Consider the following 18,741-nt stretch of genomic DNA (forward strand, 5'->3'; position numbering starts at 1 on the left):
TATTTACCAGGAGTTGACTGTATCAGTTGTGATAAGTGAATTGGCCATGTGACATTATGCTGTCAGAGGAATTTTTCTGCCTAAGTAGAAAGAAGGAACTTTTGCATCAGTTTTTTTTGATTGTTTAAAGGAAGCAATAAAGGGAATGGTGCTCCACACACATGGTTTGAGATGGAATTCTTAGATATTACTGGAAACACTTATTTTAGCCTGCTTTGACTTCCATGTACTTCTACATTGTTTTTGGAGTTTGTGGATTTTGAGGTTTTACCTCCTGTCTTCCCTATTTCTGAAGAAAAAAAAAACATGCACTCATTCATTAGTCTTTCGTATAAAAGCTTCCTGGATTGTATAACTCCAAGTGTTAACTATTTTGTAGACACTTTAAATTAAAATAAAAAAAAATACTGCTTGTCCTTTCAGTTTTCTCAGCTCCTATAAGATATTAATGCAAATGGTCAGTTGTAAAGAAACAGTGAGTTTGGACAGCAGGATTTTCTTGCTGACTGTCCAAAAGTGTTGCTGCACTATAAAGTGGTAATACTTTAGAATGTTGTGTTTTGAAAAGTGCCTGTTTACTAACATATATTTCAATCTGTGTATTTCCAGATGCTTGAAATTCCTGGGAAGCAGGCATCCCACTTTGGTGCTTCCATTAGTCCCAGAGCTGCTGAGCACACATCCGTTCTTTGACACTCCGGAACCAGACATGGATGACCCAGCCTGTATCTTTATTCATGAAGCCAATTGATAATTTTGACTGCAGTAGATTTTATTCATGATTTCCTGACTCTCACATTTCCTCAACCATTTCTCCCTGTAGCAGACAAACAATCCTGTGCCTGTTTCTGAATCCCTTTGCTCTTAGTTTGTTACTCAGCAAGTGTTGGAAAAACTGTTGGCTGGAACCATCTTCATAAATAGCAGTGGACTATAATTGGTCTTCTTTTTATGCTGTGATGAATAATCAAGCAATTTGTCAAGGTTTAGGCTTTGCAGATGAGCCCTTTGATGTCAAAATATTTGTCTAGTTTGCATTAATTTTGAGGATGCTTTAGTTTTTAAATAAGAAGAATTCTTTTTTCATGTGTTTTCTTTTTAGGTAAAACTTTTGCTGTGCTCATTTCTGTACAGTTTATAAATCAGCACCATCTCTAAGTTCAGCAGTGCCTGAATCCCTATAAATGCTTTGAATTTTTCATCTTTCTGAAATAATTCTATATCAGAAATCCTTATATTATTGTTAGCTCTTCCAGCGCTTTAGAATACAAACAATTATTGATACACCATTCTCCTCAACAACAGGAGATGCCTTGGAAATGCATTTTTCCATTGTTATTCCCCTTGCTTTCCCTTCTGTGTGATGGCAGAACATAATGTTATTTCTGATTCATGCTGAGACACATTGGACTGGAACCTTCCTCTAGAAGCTGTTCCTTATTTTTCTCTCCAGTCACAGGCCATCAACCAGAAATTCTATACAGATTAAATGAATGCCTTGTGAGAATTGAAATGAGTTGGAATCAGGTGGAGAGAAATGAATCTGTAATTACATGGTTTAGTAATAATTTGAGTAAAGTTGTCCTGTGAATAGAGAATTAAAGGAACATTGCAGGGGGAAGAATGCTGTTCTTTAACTCGGTGCACCTTCCTGCCAGGAACCAGAGAATATTATGTTAGAGACTGTTTTGGATGTAACTTGCCACCAAGTTTTACAGAGGCATATTATGTGAAGATAGGCATGTGAGCCAGAAGCTGGGGTAAACCTGAATAGCATGTTTCCAGTGTAAACTGATATTTAAAAACATGGTTTTGTTTGCTTCAAAGCAAACAAATTGAAATTTGAATCAGAGCTTATGCTTGGGATCAGCCCTGTTGCAGGTGTCAGCCTTTGGGCTAATTTCTAAAGCGTTTGGCTGCTCTCTATTTCTGCAGGTCTCAGACTGTGAAAATGTGTTTTCTATTTCAGAATTATCTTTCCATGTTGGATTCTTTGCATTGCTTAAAGTCTGTGCAGAGTGATGTTTTTCAGGGAATCTTGGGTAATGCAGCAATTTTAAAAGACTTGGCAGTAAATATATAATTTTGGATGCTGTGAGGGCACCAAAAAACTTGAGCAACCTGGTCCAGTGGGAGGTGTCCCTGCCCATGGCAGGGTGGGGTTGGAACTAGTGGTCTTTAAGGTCCATTCCAACCAAACCACTCTGTGATTCTGTGGTGTTAAGTGGTGAGCACAGTGTAAGCTGTGAGGAAAAGTGAAACTCCACCTAATGCGCATGTCCTGTGTTTGGGATCCCTGGCTCCTTTCCTTGTGTTGCCTCTGAGCCATCCCATGTTGGCAGTAACATCCTTTTTCCAGTGTGGCTCATCCTGTAATGTTTGCACTTTGTACTTGGTTTTCATCTGCTCCGACAGCTGTTTCTTTGGGTTTTGATCAGTATTTTCCAACTGTAAAGAACTTCTTAGACAAATCCTGGCCAAAGAAAGGGTTGTTGATGACTTGTTTTAATTTCCCATCCCCAAGGAGCTTTTCTTGCTGTTTTTTCATTTTTCTTTAACAATCCATTTGCAATAGACATTGCTGTTCTGGTTCTGATTTTTAATGCTGCTAAAAGTTGCCCAACAATGCCTGCCCTGTTCTCTGACCATACATTCAGACATTATGCGTATCTTCGGGACAGTCTCTCTCACCTGGTCCCTCCATTAAGGGTAAGTTGAACTAAGTAAAATTGGTTTGGACTTTGACACCTGTTGGAAATATTGCCAGTCTCTTCCATGTCTGTCTGTGTGTAACACTTAGATTCTAGAAGGTTTTTCTCCTGTGCACCACAGGAAATAATATTGAAATGTGCATTAAGGCAGGAGAAATAAGTGTTAAATTGTTACAATATGGAATTTGTAATATTTTGGGGAGAATAGTAACATCATAGTTCTCAAGTGAGAATAGTACATGGTTTGCTGGTTAGGTAAGAATACTGGGAGGGCAGTATTCCTGGGAGTTTTCTATACCTCTGACTGTGTGTGTGGGAAAGGCCTTTGTAGATCTTCCAGCATTTTACTTGTGTCCTACCTGAACAGTTTATTCATGGGTGAAATATGTTCCATTCTGCTCTGCAACATACTTTTCCTGCACGGAAGTATGGGTAGGATTGAAGTTGGCTGTAAGTCTTACGACCTCATAAAATGAGTGGTGGTTTGTGCGGTCTTGGGCTTCCCTTGGCTTCACAGTGTCAAATGTAAGATGAGGAAGATGTTTCCCTCAAAGGGATGTTGAAGTTTAACCTGAGGATCTCTAGTGCAAGTGGATTGTAAAGTGGAGAGGATTGATTAACAAAGATGCAGATTTGAAAGCCTTGGTATAATTTTGTGTTTGATAAATGAATTGGAGCTCTCTGTTTCTTGTTAAATAGATGTCAGCATTTTGCAGTGTTGTTCCTTGTGTTAGACTTTTCTCGAATTTTTTTTGTTTATGTGTATTCCCTCTCATTTAGTTGCCAGGTAGAAAGCTGGTGTCCTCTGCTGTTTCTCCCAGTATTACCCCGCATGAAGATCCTTCCCAGCAGTTCCTGCATCAGAGCCTGGAGAGGGTTTACAACTTTCAGCACCTCGACCCACGGGGCATACAGGAGCTGCTGGAATTTACCATCCGGTAAGGCCTCAAGCTGCCCTGTTCATGGAAAGATGTGCTAGGATACTCAATTACTGGCTTTGCTTCTGAATATGAGTGTTGTAATTTGCTGTCCAGCGCTTAACTTGAGCCTTCCTGTAGAGACTGTTGTGATAAAAGAGTGTTCATGACCTGTTTTCAAATCAAATGGATGGTCTCGGGTCTGGCACAGCCCCCCAGAATAACCAGTGGGCATTTTGGGTGGGGGGCATCTTTTCAGCCCATGGTAAGAGCTAGGTAAGGGTGTTCTATTTGGACTGTTCACTTATGCTAAAATACACTGTTTTTATGGTTTATGGGTGACAGCCTTGTGTCTCATTGTCAGTTTTGTGTCCTTGTAATTTTGATCATGTTATTTGTAATGTACGTGCACAAGATTTTTTTTTTTAAATTTTTTTTTTGGTTTTTTTTTTTTGGGGGGGGGGGGGGGGAAGGTATTGTCCCCTTTTCTCTTGCATTTTCTGGGTCCTGTGGCCTTTCACTCAGCAGGAAAGGACCTGCTTCTGGTGTTTTGGGTTCTCATTGTCAGTCCCACTTACAAAGGACTTGGGCATTCCTCATCAGTTTTCAAATCAGAGAGCTTCTCCAGGAATAGAAAACATTCTTGCATGCTGCTGTCTGCTGCTGTATAGATAAGAGTGTGTGGTGTTGCTTCTCAGTGTGGGTTTTATGCTGCCTCTTCCATTTCATCTCTAGACTGATTTACACAAACAAAGCACTTGAAAAGGATCCTTTCAATATGATTCCTCTGCTTGGAAAGAGCAAAAGAGCCTTATTTTAAGAGTTAGGAAAACAATCCAAAATGCTTTGTTTGGAATATGGAATTTTAAAAAAGCTTAATTATTTTTATTCCTGCAAAATAGCTGCCTTCTGTTGTGTGTGTGTTGCTGTGAATCACTGTCACACCCATCTGCAGCAGAGAGTAAACAGTGTGCTCCTCACTGAAAACCCAGCTGTGGGAACTGTGAGGTTTGTCCTCAGCTGTTTTGCAGCTGCTGTGTGCCAGCCTAAAATATAGTCTTAAAGCACTTAATGCACTAAACACTTGAAACAGGTAATCTCTAGGCCAAACATCCAGAACCTCTCAGGCATGAGGGTCTGGGAGCCTTCCAGGCCATGACTGTTTCCAGTTTTTGAGTTGATGGAAATTACTGCCTTGGCTTTTTTCCTGTTGGTATTGCCCCCCAGGAAATCATACTAAACCAACTGCTCTTTTCCATCCTTAAGACAAAGGGAGGATTTTGAAAAAGCCAAAAAAAGTGTTAAAGGTTATTTTGCAGAGGGCAAGATATCCCTACACCAGCAATTTGGTTGCTGAGAGCAGAAGGATAGAAGCAGCTCACAGCAGTGGATTTTGTCATGGAACATAACTCTCTCCTCCTTTATCATTGTCATCCACAAAAATAACAGACCTTGTGGAGTTTGTGTCTACTTGGGACTCAGAGTTTTGGCTGCAGAGCATGGGGAGGGGGGAGCATCAGTCTGCAGTGTGGTTAGAAATGTAAGACAGGCTGTTTAGCAAATCTGTCTGTGGTTTAGTTTCTCCATCTATACGAGAATTTTTTTTTCTTACAGGGATGTTGAAATCTGCTTAAGATTTGTAAGGAAATAGAATTAGTGGAATTGGGAAGACTGGGAAATTGAATATCTGCCTAGTTGTTAGCTGAGAGATGACATCCTGTTCCCCATTAGTGTGTTGTGATGGATTGTGACATGGGAGTTAAGCACCCAGAAGCCTCCTCTTCACTCTGCTCTCTGGAAGGAGATGAAACGGAATCTCTGTGTAAGGTTGAGGCAGGCTCTGCTGTTGGTGCATTGCTGTTGAAGGAAAGCACAGCCCCTCACTATGAGAGACATTGGGGGGCTGGAGTGTGTCCAGGGAAGGGCCATGGAGCTGGGAAGAGCGGGAGCACAAATCTGGTGAGGAGCAGCTGAGGGAGCTGAGGGTGTTTATCCTGGAGAAAAGGAGGCTCAGGGGAACCTTAGCATTCTCTACAACTGCCTGAAAGGGGGCTGTAGCCAGGTGGGGACTGGTCTCTTCTCCTGAGTGACAAGAGGATAGGTGGAAGCAGCCTCAAGTTGTGCCAGGGGAGGTTTAGATTGGGTTGTAGGAAAATGTCTTCATGGAAAGGGCTGTCAAGCACTGGAAAGGGCTGCCCAAGGCAGTGGTATTCACCAGGTGTATTCACCATTCCAGGAGGGATTTGAAAGATATGTAGATGTGCCACTTGTGGTGGGCTTGGCAGTGCTAGCTTAATGATGGAACTGGATGATCTTAGAGGTCTTTTCCAATATAAATGATTCTATGATTCTCTGTTTAGGAAAGATTGCTTAATGATGGAACTGGATGATCTTAGACGTCTTTTCCAACATAAATGACTCTATGATTCTCTGCTTAGGAAAGATATTTTTGACTGCATATTATACAGATAACCTCATGGATTTTTGTTAATGTCTCAGGGCTCAGCAACTCTGGTTTGGCAGAGCCAAAGATTCAGAATTGCATCCTAAATGAAAGATAAATCTAAAATAAACAAAAGAAAATGATCAGCTGAAAAATAAAATTAATAAATTAAGTAGGAAATGTGGAAGTAAAGTGACAATTGTAATAGACTTTGGATCAAAGCAAAGTGTAGAGAAGAAAAGACACATGTTGAAACCACATCATCCAACCTATTTTCAGTTCCATAAAAAACACTAATTTTGTTTTTTTTAATGCACACTTTAAGAAAACTTGGCTAGCAGTAGAGAGCTAAAGCCTTTTGGGTTCCATTAACTGACAATTTTTTTTCTATCATATTAAAAGCTGCTTATATTGCTGTATGATTTACAGAAATACCAGGCAGCACACACCGTCTGGTTGGGCAAATATCAGTACATCACATTCTAGCTTGGCTTAAAAGGACAGCTCTCTTTCAGATACACTTGGTTGCATGAGCCTGACACGTTCCAAACAACCTTTCTTAGCCAACATGAATAGTTTGATTTCCCAGCAGTGTAACACAAATGGGTCGTTAGCTGCTGTAGAGGGCTGGAGTGTTTTAAGTTAAATCTGGAGCTGCCACTCTGTGTGGTTCCCATGGGGCTGCAGAGTAATGTGGGTTGACAGACTTAATGCTTCCACTGCTGCGCTGGTGCCAGCTTCCCAGAAGAAGGGACATGCCAAGTCCCAAGGTGCAAACTGCTTTGTAGTGTGTGTTTTGCTGCTGTTTCTGGTGCTTGCTCTAATAAAAGCAGGCAGCAGGAATAGCTGGCTTTATTGTCACTGCCTTCTTAGTGTGTTTGGATTAAACTGTTCTCTGTCGCAACATTATTTTCTCTTTTTTATTCTTTTCACATGCTTCAGTGATCTTCAGAGGCTTGGAGAGCTGCAGTCAGAACTGGCAGGGATGGCAGATTTCACTGCGACTTACCTTCAGTGTCAGCTGCTCCTCATCAAGGTTTGACTTCATCTGGGTTTTTTTTTTGAGCTGTTCTTCAAAAATGCCCCCAGTCCGTCACAGTGGCCTGCTTTCATGTTTTGATGCTCATGCTGAAAAGTGATGTGTGATGAAAGAGCAGGTTCTGTGGATTTCTGATAATCCTGCTTCCCTCCTGCGGCAAATAATTTATGCAGTAACTTTGCCAATGCAGACCTCTGCTGCTGTACCTAGGGCTTATGTTGGTCAACAAGCATTTTGTCAGTGCAGAGTTTATTGTCTGACAGAAATCACACTGAGGGAAACTGTGTTAGGAGAGTAACTTTTCACTGCTGCTGGCTACTGGAATGGTTTTTGTTAGACGGCTGCCATTTTTATAGATGGTGATTTGCAGAGATAGCTTTATTGGCGCCACTGCCAGAGGAGTTCTTAAGACTTGATATCAGTCATGTTTTCTTTTATAGTGCTGAAATGATCTATTTAGTATTAGCAGGTTCAAGTGGCTACTTAGACACCATTGCAGCAGCCCTTTGCAAAGTCCCTTTTCAAAGTCAGCTTCTTGCTGTAAACAGGAACTAATTTTTTACTTCATAGAAAATCTTGAGCTGGAAAGGACCCTCTAGTTCCAACGCCCTGCCATGGTCAGGGATTCCACTGGACCAGATTGCTCATGGCTGTAAGCTGGCAGTAGTGTTTAAGTTTGTCTCTTGGCATTCTTTGGTATTTGAGTGTAACTTACACACATATACAGCAAGAACGAAAGCAAGCAGCAAACAGGTTTCCAGAAGGGACTCAATGAAAGCTTTGTTATGTAAAACCAAGGATGGATTTCATTTGCTTTGCTAATGCATAGTCGCCAGTTGGCATGTCTCATGGCAGGCCTCAAATCCTTGGAATATATTTATCACCCAAAGGTATTTCTGATGAGCAGTGGTACAGTTCAGTACAATCCAGCTAGATCCAGAGTGAAATGTGCTTTGCAGGCAGAGGACTAGCATTTGGAGATAGCTTTGTTGCCCTTCTCCGGAGTTTGACTGGAATGAACCAGATGGTTTTTGCATCTGGCAGAGGTGTGCTCTGTTTGGAAGAAGGGTAAAAGTTGCATCAGCCATTCTTGGCTTGAGCTGTAGAACAGTCAATAGATCAGTGATGCAGAGGAGTCACTAATGTGCATGGAATAAAAAGTAACTGATAATGTCAGGAATCACAGAATATCTTGGGTTGGAAGGGATAATTCCAGACCCCTTCTTACAGGCACAGATACCTTCCACTCATACAATACAGTTAGGAATTCTGAGAACCCGACGTGTCCAAGTAGTCCTTTTCATTAGATTTCTTTCCAGTTGCTTCTATTCCCAAAAGAAAAAAAGTTGCTGGGGGAAAAAGTATCTTAATTTCCCAGCCTCTCAAGACACTGAAAAGATGAAAAGATTCCATACCTGTAAAGGCTCTACATACCTTGTGATTTTAGGGGTAGTTAACTGGGATTTGTGGGCAGTTGGGTTTTTTGGGGGTTTTTGTTGGTTTTGTTTGTTTGTTTGGGTTTTCTGTTTTGTTTTTAATGCCAATATCAGCAGTTGAATTAGACACTTTATATTTTCTAGTTGTATAGGTATCTCTGTTTCTTTATAGAACAATGTATATTTTGGAGGCCTTGGTTCCCTGTGTTGTATTTAAAAGCACAAGAGAAAGCTTTGACGTGCTTTTTCAACCAAATGTTTTGACTGAATTGGATATTTGTCATCATTTCATGTTTTTTTTTTTTTTTCTTGTAAGGCCTTGCAGGAGAAGTTGTGGAATGTGGCAGCTCCCCTGTACCTGAAACAGAATGCATTGGCATCTGCTGCAGCAAAACAGGTGAGATGGAAGCAGTTGAGCCTGCACAGAGACCAGTCCTTGGCTAGGAGTCTTTTGTTGGCCATGGAACAATTGCATATTTCTGACCTTCCACTGCTGTAGACTGTCCAAGTGAATCTTAATCCCCCAAACTGGGATCATTTCTCTTGTCTTCAAAAGATGAGTGGGGAGGGAGGGAAGTTCATGACTGCTGTAAAAAGGCAAATATCACACTTATCTTCCAGAAGAGTAAGAAAGAAGATACAGAAAACTGTGGGCTGCTTGTCCTTGCCTCTCTCCTGGGGAAGGTTTTATGCACCAAATATGCACAAAAGCTGTTCCTAAACAAGATCAACAAAGCTACTTGGAACAGCCAGAATGCATTTCTCAAGAATAAATTATGGCTAACCACCACCAGAGCTCTCTGTGGTGAGGGGAATGGTGCTGTGAACAAGGGGAGGACAATGGAAGTTGCAGAGCTTGGATACAGTCTCCCATAATTTCTTTTTCACCAGACTTGCAGGAGTGTGGCTGAATAAATAGGTGGTAAGGGTCCTGCAAAATGAAGAACCAGCTGATGTGCTGGAGGGCATGGCTGCTGGTCTGGACAGACTGGGTAACTGGGATGACAGGAACCTCATCATGTTCAGTACATTGAATATGAGGCACTGCAGGAGGCCAGCTGCAACTGGGATGGCTTGGTTTGGGAAATGATCCAGCTCTGGGGAGATGCCATCTGGAGGGCTGTGTCGTGTGTTGGCCTCCCCAGTAGAAGGAAGAGGCTGACAAACTGGGGCAAGTTCAGCAGAGGGCCACCAGTGTGGTCAGGGGTTTCAGCACATTACCTACAAGGAAAGGCTGAGGGAGCTGGAATTGTCCAGCCTGGAAAGAGCAGGCTTCAGGATGGATTTCCTTCTGTCTAGCACTGTATCATTACAGAATATAAATGAGACAGAGACGGACTACTCTGGACAAGAGGCAGTTGGCAAGTGATGGGAAATTTTGATCAGCTATTAAGGGAAAATTTCCTGTAAGGATGGTTAAGTACTGTTTACCAGAGAGGTGGGGGAAATCTCTGTTCTTGGAAGGAACTTGATGTGGACCCAAGTTACTGGATCTAATGAGACATGCTCTGGGCAGGGAACCTGGCTAGATGGCATCTGGAGATCCCATCCATTCTGAGTTATTCTGCTCCTGGGATGTATAAATCTATAAATTCTCAGATCCTGGAAAAACTGAAACTGAGCCTTAAGAAAAGGTAAAGAAGCAAGCAAGGTATTCAGTAGTCTGGTAACAAATCTAGGGTAAAAGCAAGTTCATGGATCTGTTGGGAAACTCTGCTGATATTAAGTCTTCAGGTAATTAAGATGTGATAGACAAGTACTGCTGTGCATCAAAGGCTTCTCTGCTGTTGATGAGTAGAAACAAAAGCCATCCAGCTTTTGAAATCTTCTCTGAGTGAAATGTTTGTCTTGGGTGCCCTCTTGAGTAGCGTGTGAACGTCCTGGAAAGTGTTTTCTGTTATGATGATGAATGTAGGTCACTTGCTGTCAATGCAAGGTGAGGGAGTATTCCCTGTTAAATAACTTGAAAGTTCTTTGGCATCTGCACAGTCATACTGAACTCAACTGTATTAATTTGAGCACTTCCTCTTGCTTCATGTGCTCCTCAATATGAGATAAAAATACCAGAATCTGGTGATGATGGTTGTACCAGGGCTTAACAGTCTGATGGTTTTTTATCCCTGTGGTGTCTATCTGGCAGATCCTCGAAGAAACTTACAAAATGGAGTTCATGTACAGCGGAGTGGAAAGTAGACAAGTGGTCATTATTCACCACATGAGACTGCAAGCGAAGGCCTTGCAGCTGATAGTGACTGCCCGCACCACCAGAGGGTAAGGATGACCTGACCTAAGGAGCTTCTTAGGGTTAGCTCTAAGATTACTGTCCTTAAGCTTTGTTTGAAAAACCAGCAAGGATAAATTAGACACATAGCAAGGCAGCATGCCAGTAACCATTTGCTGGAGTAATTCAGAACAAAGAACCTTCTTTTGCCTTTGATACAGCTGTATAGGGACACTATCCCAAATTAGATGGCAAAACTATTGGGAAGATGGGTGTTAGGGGTTGAGTTCTCTCATTTATGAACATACAAATAGGTTGAAAACATTGCAGAGTTGATATTTGGTATCTTTTTAAATGAAAAAAAGTCATATATCAAAAGAATGCACCAAACATGTTTGCTTCATTAAGTATTCGTTGCTGAATTTTTAGCATCAGGAAAGTATTGTCCTCCTGACTGATCTGCAACTGCTGTGTGTGACTCAGACAGAAACTGCTCCTGTGCAGGCTTAGGTACATGAGAGGCTCTGAGTGGTTTGTTTTGGCTGCTGAAGCTAAAGAAGTGACACATGGTTGTAGAATGAGAACTCCAGCTGGTGGAATTAGAACAAATTAGTTACTGTCCTAGTTCACTTCTGTTTCAGGTTTGTTGCCATCAATTTACTGTGTTACCATGGAGGTCCATAATGTATTTGCCTTTTAACCACTTACAGGACAAAAATGAGTATTTTCTGACAGTGGCTTTGGGAACTTAATCAGTGCCTTATGCAGATGGGGGTTTTTATGTGAGAAGGGGATATAGATAAGTGAGGAATACATTTTTTTGTTCAAAAGATTTTCCCATTTTTAGGAGGTTCAGTGGGATTCCAAACCACCTAAATGTGTATAGCCATAGAGCCATTTGTCTTTCTTTAAAAGTAAACCAATGATTATTATTTTCATTACAGAGTGGAACCTCTTTTTGGGATGTGTGAAAAATTCCTCCAAGAAGTGGATTCCTTTCAGAGGTGACAAACTCCATTGCTTCTTCACTTTGTATTAGAAAGTCCTACCAGCATTGTCATCAGGGGATATTCACTTTGTTTTTCATCTCTTCACATCTCCCTTCTCTGCTGTCCTACATTGGGAACTGTCATGGGATAATAATAAAGCAAGAAGAACCTTTGTAGTTAAAGTCCTTAACATCGGGATAATATGCTGGTACTTCAGAAACATATGCTCTGAATTAATATTTTATAGAATAGCTGATTTTTTTTTCCTTGTCTTTATAAGGATTTATCTACTTTGAGTAGATGCTGTTTTGATAAATACTTCTATGGGTTTTTTTGGTTTTTTTTGTTATTTTGTCTCCTGGGGTTCTGAGAGCGTTTTGACCTTTCAGAGACTTTCAAAGATTAATAAAAAGGCAGATTACCCTTGATGTACTCAACATGTAGCAAAAAGTCAGACAAGAATTCTGCAGTATCTTTCCTGGCCCTGTCTACTGCTTTTGCCACCTCTTAGTAGTCAACTTTACTCCAGGAAGAATAGATTTATTAAGTGTCAGTTTGATGATCAGATTGATTCTAGTGAAAGGTGTCCCTGCCCATGGCAGGGGTGTGGAACCAGGTAATCTTTGAGGTCCCTTCCAAACCCAAACCATTCTCTGGTTCTGATTCTGTGAAATAGTGATGAATTCTGCAGATCCTGAGACTCAGTGCAAGGAAAAGGTACACACAAAATGAAGAGTTCTATCCTCCAGCTCCAGCTGGGCTTTAGGGTAGAACAGATTTGGTCCCATTTCTTATCAGTTAACCAGCCACAACTACCAAGTGTATAATAAATGTGAATTTAGTCAGAATAGAAATAAAATTCTGCTCAGCCAGCTAAAGATACTTGTATCTCTGGCTAGCTATCCAATTCCCTGCTGAGTCATAAAATCACAGAATCACGGAATCATAGTTTAGGTTGGAAGGGACCTTAAAGACAATCTTGTTCCATCTCCCCTCCCATGGGCAGAGACACCTTCCACCAGACCAGAACTTCATCCAACCTGGCCTTAAACACTTCCAGGGATGGGGCTTCCACAGCTTCTCTGGGCAATCTCTGCCATTGTCTCACCACCCTCACAGTGAAGAATATCCTCCTAAAATTGAATCTAAATCTTTCCTCTTGTAGTTTAAAACAATTCTCATTTGTCCTGTCATGATCTGCCTGTGTAAAGTCTTCTTTATAAGCCCCCTCTAAGTACTGAAAATTTGCAATGAGGTCTCCCTGCAGCCTTCCTTCTCCAGGCTGAACACTCCCAACTCTCTCAGCCTGTCCTCATAACAGAGGTGTTCCAGCCCTCTGAGCATCTTCATGGCCTCCTCTGTTCTTCTTACACTGTGAACTCCACAACTGGGCACAGTACTCCAGGAGGGATCTCATGAGGGCAAAGAAGAGGGGGAGAATCCCCTCCCTTGACCTGCTGCCCACACCACATAGCCCTTGATGGTGTCAGTTTGAGCACAAGGCACAGTCCCAACACAAGCAGCCAAAGTCATCTCTTATGGATGAGACACACCAGAAGAGGAAGGCAGCTATCCAATTCTGTCATTGTAGCTAAATATAAGGATTAAGTGGCTTGACTAAAAATAACAATACTGTGGGAAAAGTTGAAAAAAAATTTATTTTTAATCTATTCTTGACACAGGTGTTTTATCTCTGAGCTCCCACATATGCAAGGCAGTTTTGTAGATAAATTACTGGACTTAATGCCCAGACTTGTGACGTCCAAGCCTTCAGAAGTGGTCAAGATTCTTCAGACAACACTGCGGCAAAGTACCTTCCTCCACCTTCCTCTTCCAGAGCAGGTTGGTTTAACCAGAAAATTAAAAAGCAATATCCTTGTGGACTGTCTTGGCATCTGACTACTTTCTAATATACAGGAAGCTTTTAGAATTCAGGGTCTTGTCAGACACAGCTCTTATTCATTTCTTGTTTGTCTTCTTATCTAGCATCCTCAGGACTACTGCTAAAAACATAAAAAAACTTAGTAATGCCTGGCAATATAAAAAATAGATCCAAAGTTTATGCACGTCTCTGTTAAGAGCAGTAGTAATTACGATTTCTTTTTCTTTCCTCTTTCCCCCACCTTCTGATTTTTGCCAATCACTTTGTCCCTAACAGCTCCATAGAGCCACTGCAAATATCATTGAGCCTACTGGGGAATCTGATAATCCCCTGAGGTTTACATCAGGATTGGTTGTGGCACTGGATGTTGATGCAACTCTAGAACACGTGCAGGATCCCCAAGGAACTGTTAAAGTTCAGGTAAGCAGTCATTTGCCATCCATGCAAACAAGAGGGAGTTTCTTTAAGGATATCAATACTTCTAGATTGCAAATAATGATACATTTTACTAGTAACAATGCTGGATTTCTGTCTTTTGACCAGTCATTCAGAAACTGGTTTGTCTGTAGTGTGCTGAGAGTTGACTTGGGTGCAGTTCTGAGAGTTTGCTTTGGGCACTTGGAAGTCATTCCATGCTTCCTTGTGCACTGTGCATATTATGGACATGAACACCAGTAAATGCTGGTGAGCTTCCAGCTGGTCTAGTGGGAGGAGACGGAAAAGAAGTTGTTCTGAGTGGCACAAAAATACAGAGGCTCTTGGCTCTCTGTATTTCCAGCTTTTCTTCCTACTGCTGAATCACTAGTTTTTGGTGCAGCTGAGGAGGTAGGAGTGGTATGATCCAAGTAAAATATGCAGCATCACTGCTTAACAAAGAAACAAAAACCTCAGTTACAATGCAGAGGAAGAAGCTGATGTCAGTGTGGCCTTTTTTCCACCTGTGCTGTGGGTTTGAATGGCAGCATGTGGCTGTTATACCCAGGGCAGCTGAACTCCTGGCTCCAAGCTAAAGCCCACTTGTCTTGCCTTCCTAACTCAGACAGTAAACAGCCAAGTAGTACACTGTTCCCTGTGCAGTTGTCATTCCTTTGTTTGTTTTTTTTTTCCTCTTTTTCTTGTTCCCCTCCAGGTGTTGTACCCAGATGGACAAGCACAGCTAATCCATCCTAAACCAGCTGACTTCCGAAATCCTGGCCCTGGGAGGCACAGGCTGATAACTCAGGTTTACCTCTCTCACACAGCCTGGACAGGTAATGTTAATAACACAAGTTAATGTGGCTGTGTGGCTGCACTTTCATTAGACACAAGTTACATACCCACACTCTGGGGGGCTCTGAGGATCCTGGAGTCTGCAGCTGTGGTTGGTGCTGCCCTTGGTGTGGATCAGGCCTTTGAGCAGTTACAGCTCCCTGTTTACCAGGCACTGCTGCTCTGTAAGGAAATAGAGGGGCTGCTGTTTTGGGAGAGCCCTGGGAGCCTACGCGTGAGAGCTGTGTTCAAGGTGAGGTCATCCACTCATGTGCAGAGCAAAGTCAGCTCTTAGAGCCAGGTCTGCATCCTCAGATAAAGGCAAAGGACCATGGAAAACTGACTCCTTGTAAGTCATTGTTTCAGGCCTCACAGGTATGTGATCATGGCAGGGAACAGTACAGCAGTACAATTTCATTGCTGATTCAACTTTCACCTTTTTAATGCCCTAAAACCCCCCCTTTAGTTCTGATGGTGATGTGACTCCAGGACTGGTCTTCAGTCTCAGCTGCTGTTCACACTTGCCCATGGAAGCACTTCAGTAATTGGATTGTGCACTTCAAACAACAAAAGCAGAGTGTATTTCATATTTCATTCACAGCTCCCTTTGTCTTGTTTTCTTTTAATCCCTTCACCTTTATTCAAATATGGGGGTTTCCTCTGAGAGGTTTTTTTTGTGAGCAATTTTTCATTGGACTTGTTGATCTTTATTTTTAACAAACAAAATTTTGTTTATTGCTGTGTTCCTTCACATACCCTTGTTTTTATATAGTACTCTCATGGTGTACTCACTCTCCTGCTCTCTTAGTTTTGTTTTAGAGAAGAAAACATGGTATTGTTTCTAGGACTAGAAGTATCTGAGTTTAAGGGTTGATGCTATTACTTTACCAGAGAGAGCTGAAGTCCTTATTTCTACTTCTGCATTGTTCACTGGAAGGACATTTTAAGCATGGCCCTGAGGGATTCTGTTCTGGTGTCTCTTCTAGGCATTATTTTAATCATTAACTTTGACATTGGCACTTAGGCATGTAAAACAGGGGGAAGACACTGAGCTGGGAGGGGCTTGGGAAACAGGGTCAGAATTGCCTTGAAATTCAAGACAATAAAACTTGTTAAAGGCCCGTAGAAGGTGTGCTGGGGAATGAGAATGCCCAAGTGCAAAGCACTGATTAACTGCCAGGTGTAGAGCAGAAGTGAAAGAGGTCACTGCAGGCTGCAAATCAGAGTTGGTGGACTGAAGAACAGGTGAGCTCAGGGAGGTGCTGGCTGAAGCGTGGAGTAACTGTGCAAAAGAGTTATTTCTTGTGTTCTGTCTGGTGCTGATGTGTCTCAGCTGGAGACCCCCTGCAGTTCTAGATGTGGCATCTTAAAATCCTGTGGGTTTCAGCAGGTTTCATTTAGGTGTCATTAATGTGGTCCTGTTATGGTTATCCCTGGAATACAGTTAAGTCCCGCACACCACCTGGTGCTCACTCCCCAGCGGGAGGACAGGTAGAGGATCAGAAGGGCAATGTGAGAAAACTCATGGGTATTACACTGTACAGCTACAACATCCCTGTGTTAGTGACACTATTTTGGTCACAAATCCAAAACAAGGCATCATGCAAGCTACTATGAAGAAAAATTAACTTTATCCCAGCCCAAACCAGTACAGTCCATTAAGAAAACCTAAACAAATCTGGATTTCAGTCTAGAAAGGAGAATTTTGTTGTGTGTGTAAGTCCAGCAGTACGTCCAGGGTAGTACTCTGTATACTGAAACCCCTGTACTGTTCTGACCACTGTGAGAGGAGTAAATTGAAATTATCCTATGGACAGTATTAGGGACCTTGCTCTGCCCAGCTGCATAGTTGGTGAAAGAGAGGAAGAGGCTGTCTGGTATGCAAAAACTTCCAACAAAAGAGAATCTTCAAGTAATCTCCTGTGCCACAAGTGTTGCCAGATGTCATCTGGACTGATTCTGACATAAATACAGTGAGCAGGGCCTGCTAGTTCTGTGGGGGTTTTAATGATTGTTATTATTTCATTGAAGTCACTTTCCAACAGTTATTTTATAAAATTGCAAGTTAGTGGTAGGAATTAAGTGATGACAAAGAGAGAGGGGAATAAACCTAGAAAAGTCCTTAGTTCTGCTGTGCTGAATGTAATGCCAAAGGCTTGTTTTCAGACACTAGCCTGGATTCTGGTCACTCCAGAACAGCTCTGTACATACCCACCATACATGAAATTAAAATTCATTTGATGTTGATTGTTCACTGTGCAATGACAATCACCTTTCGATTGTTCTATTTTTTTCTCTGCAGAGCCATGTCAGATTGAAGTGCGATTGCTGCTGGCTTACAACTCCAACACGAGCAAAGCATCTACCAGAGTTCCTAAATCTACCTGGAGTGAGAGCTTGGAGGCTCTCCCACCCTCTGAAAATGGCATAGAGGGGACCATTCCCTTCAGCAAACCTGTCAAGGTGTATATAATGCCCAAACCTGCCAGGCGGTGAGGGCTGGTGCCGAAAAACCTCCTTATGGGGTTTGTTGTGTCCAAGACAGCAGATCAAGCCAAAACAGCCTTTACATACCTAAAGGGAGTCAAAATAAAGCTGCTGAAAAACAGGTCTCTTAAGCAGCAGGCAAATACAGGAGTTACTCAGCTAGTTAGGACTGGTTTCAAGAAAATGCAGGTTTTTCTATATTGACTCAACAGAAACAGAACAGTTCACAATCAGCATTCCAGTAGTAATTTCACTGGGCTGTAGCTTCAGTTTTTACCTATCAAAAGTCTTTCTCCAAGGCCTTTAGGTTTTCTGCTATGTATTTACTATGTAAATGCTTGGGCACATAAATCAATGTTATTTTTACAGTACTCTGAAGTGAAGCTGAGGAGTTCAGCATTTTGTGTGGGATTGTTGGTTTGTTTCTGAGGTTTTCTGGGTTTGGTTGTTCTGGTTTTGGTGTTTTGGGTTTGTTTTTTTAGGGTTTTTTTTGGCATGTCTAAAACTTGCATTTCTGCACTGGTACCTAATTTCTTAAGAGAAAAAATAATCTTCTAAAAAGTACTGTTGTTTTTGTATGGGAACAGCACCTAGGAAGGAAATTGCCAGTTGCTGTTCTACATCCTCTACAGCTGTACTGAAGCTGGTCCAGCTCTGGGGAGGACACAGGTTGTTCATGGTGCAGGGGCAGGAGGAACCTCTTTGTGCAGGTGGCAGAACTTCAGTCAGCAGGACACGGAGTGCAGTTGAGCTACAGCAAGAAAGCAGTTTTCTCCTGTTGCACCTTTGTGCAGCTTGAGGAGCAATGTGATTAAGTACCAGCTGGAAAATTCCTAACCACAACCCACTAAGTTTTACAGGATCTGTTTCTGTGTGATGATCCTGGCCTGAACCAGTCTTAGTGGGATGTGAAAATCTATGATTTTCAATTTAGCAGCACTTTTGGCACTTAGAGTCTTTCTTGTCAGTTGGAGTAGCCAAACACCCTCTGTTCAGCAGCAGTTGGGCAGCTGGTCAGTGTGCCCCTCTGGAGGTGAGCTGGGAGTACAGAGGGACAAGCATTTAGTTAGAACATGATCCATCTGGCATTCCTGTCAGGAAGTGTGTCTGTGCATTGCTTCTGTGCGCCAGAGAGTAACCTATGATTTGTGGCAATCCTTTGGTAGGATTTTTAGGAGGACCTAATGTGTGAAAAATTCTAGTGCAGCAGCCAAACGTTGCCTGTGTTCATGAATCAGTGGGGTTTTTTTTCTTTTTAAAAAAGGTGTATTTTTAGCAAGTAAACAAAACAGTGAAGAAATACTTTCCAGTTGTATTTAGTGTAAATAACCCCTTACATGCTTTCCTACAATAAAATTGGAAAACTCA

The 18,741-nt window shown here is 41.9% G+C and overlaps 1 protein-coding gene across 3 annotated transcripts in view; it reads left to right on the top strand.

Moving 5' to 3' along the window:
• INTS4 (integrator complex subunit 4) overlaps positions 1-18,741 on the top strand; it is a 32,313-nt gene extending 13,572 nt beyond the window's left edge. For 2 of the 3 annotated variants that reach the window (XM_041461924.1, XM_041461926.1), the window contains exons 13-23: positions 610-725; positions 2,576-2,709; positions 3,492-3,649; positions 7,014-7,107; positions 8,863-8,943; positions 10,687-10,817; positions 11,712-11,771; positions 13,439-13,598; positions 13,915-14,058; positions 14,768-14,888; positions 17,189-18,741. In XM_041461924.1, coding sequence (XP_041317858.1) covers positions 610-725; positions 2,576-2,709; positions 3,492-3,649; positions 7,014-7,107; positions 8,863-8,943; positions 10,687-10,817; positions 11,712-11,771; positions 13,439-13,598; positions 13,915-14,058; positions 14,768-14,888; positions 17,189-17,382 — 1,393 coding nt within the window. In that variant the 3' untranslated portion in view covers positions 17,383-18,741. The remainder of the gene's footprint in view (positions 1-609; positions 726-2,575; positions 2,710-3,491; positions 3,650-7,013; positions 7,108-8,862; positions 8,944-10,686; positions 10,818-11,711; positions 11,772-13,438; positions 13,599-13,914; positions 14,059-14,767; positions 14,889-17,188) is intronic. The other variant, XM_041461925.1, reaches the window with a different exon arrangement.

This window comes from Pyrgilauda ruficollis, unplaced genomic scaffold (genome assembly GCF_017590135.1).
Source record: "Pyrgilauda ruficollis isolate IOZ18807 unplaced genomic scaffold, ASM1759013v1 scaffold158, whole genome shotgun sequence".
Classification (NCBI taxonomy): domain Eukaryota; kingdom Metazoa; phylum Chordata; class Aves; order Passeriformes; family Passeridae; genus Pyrgilauda; species Pyrgilauda ruficollis.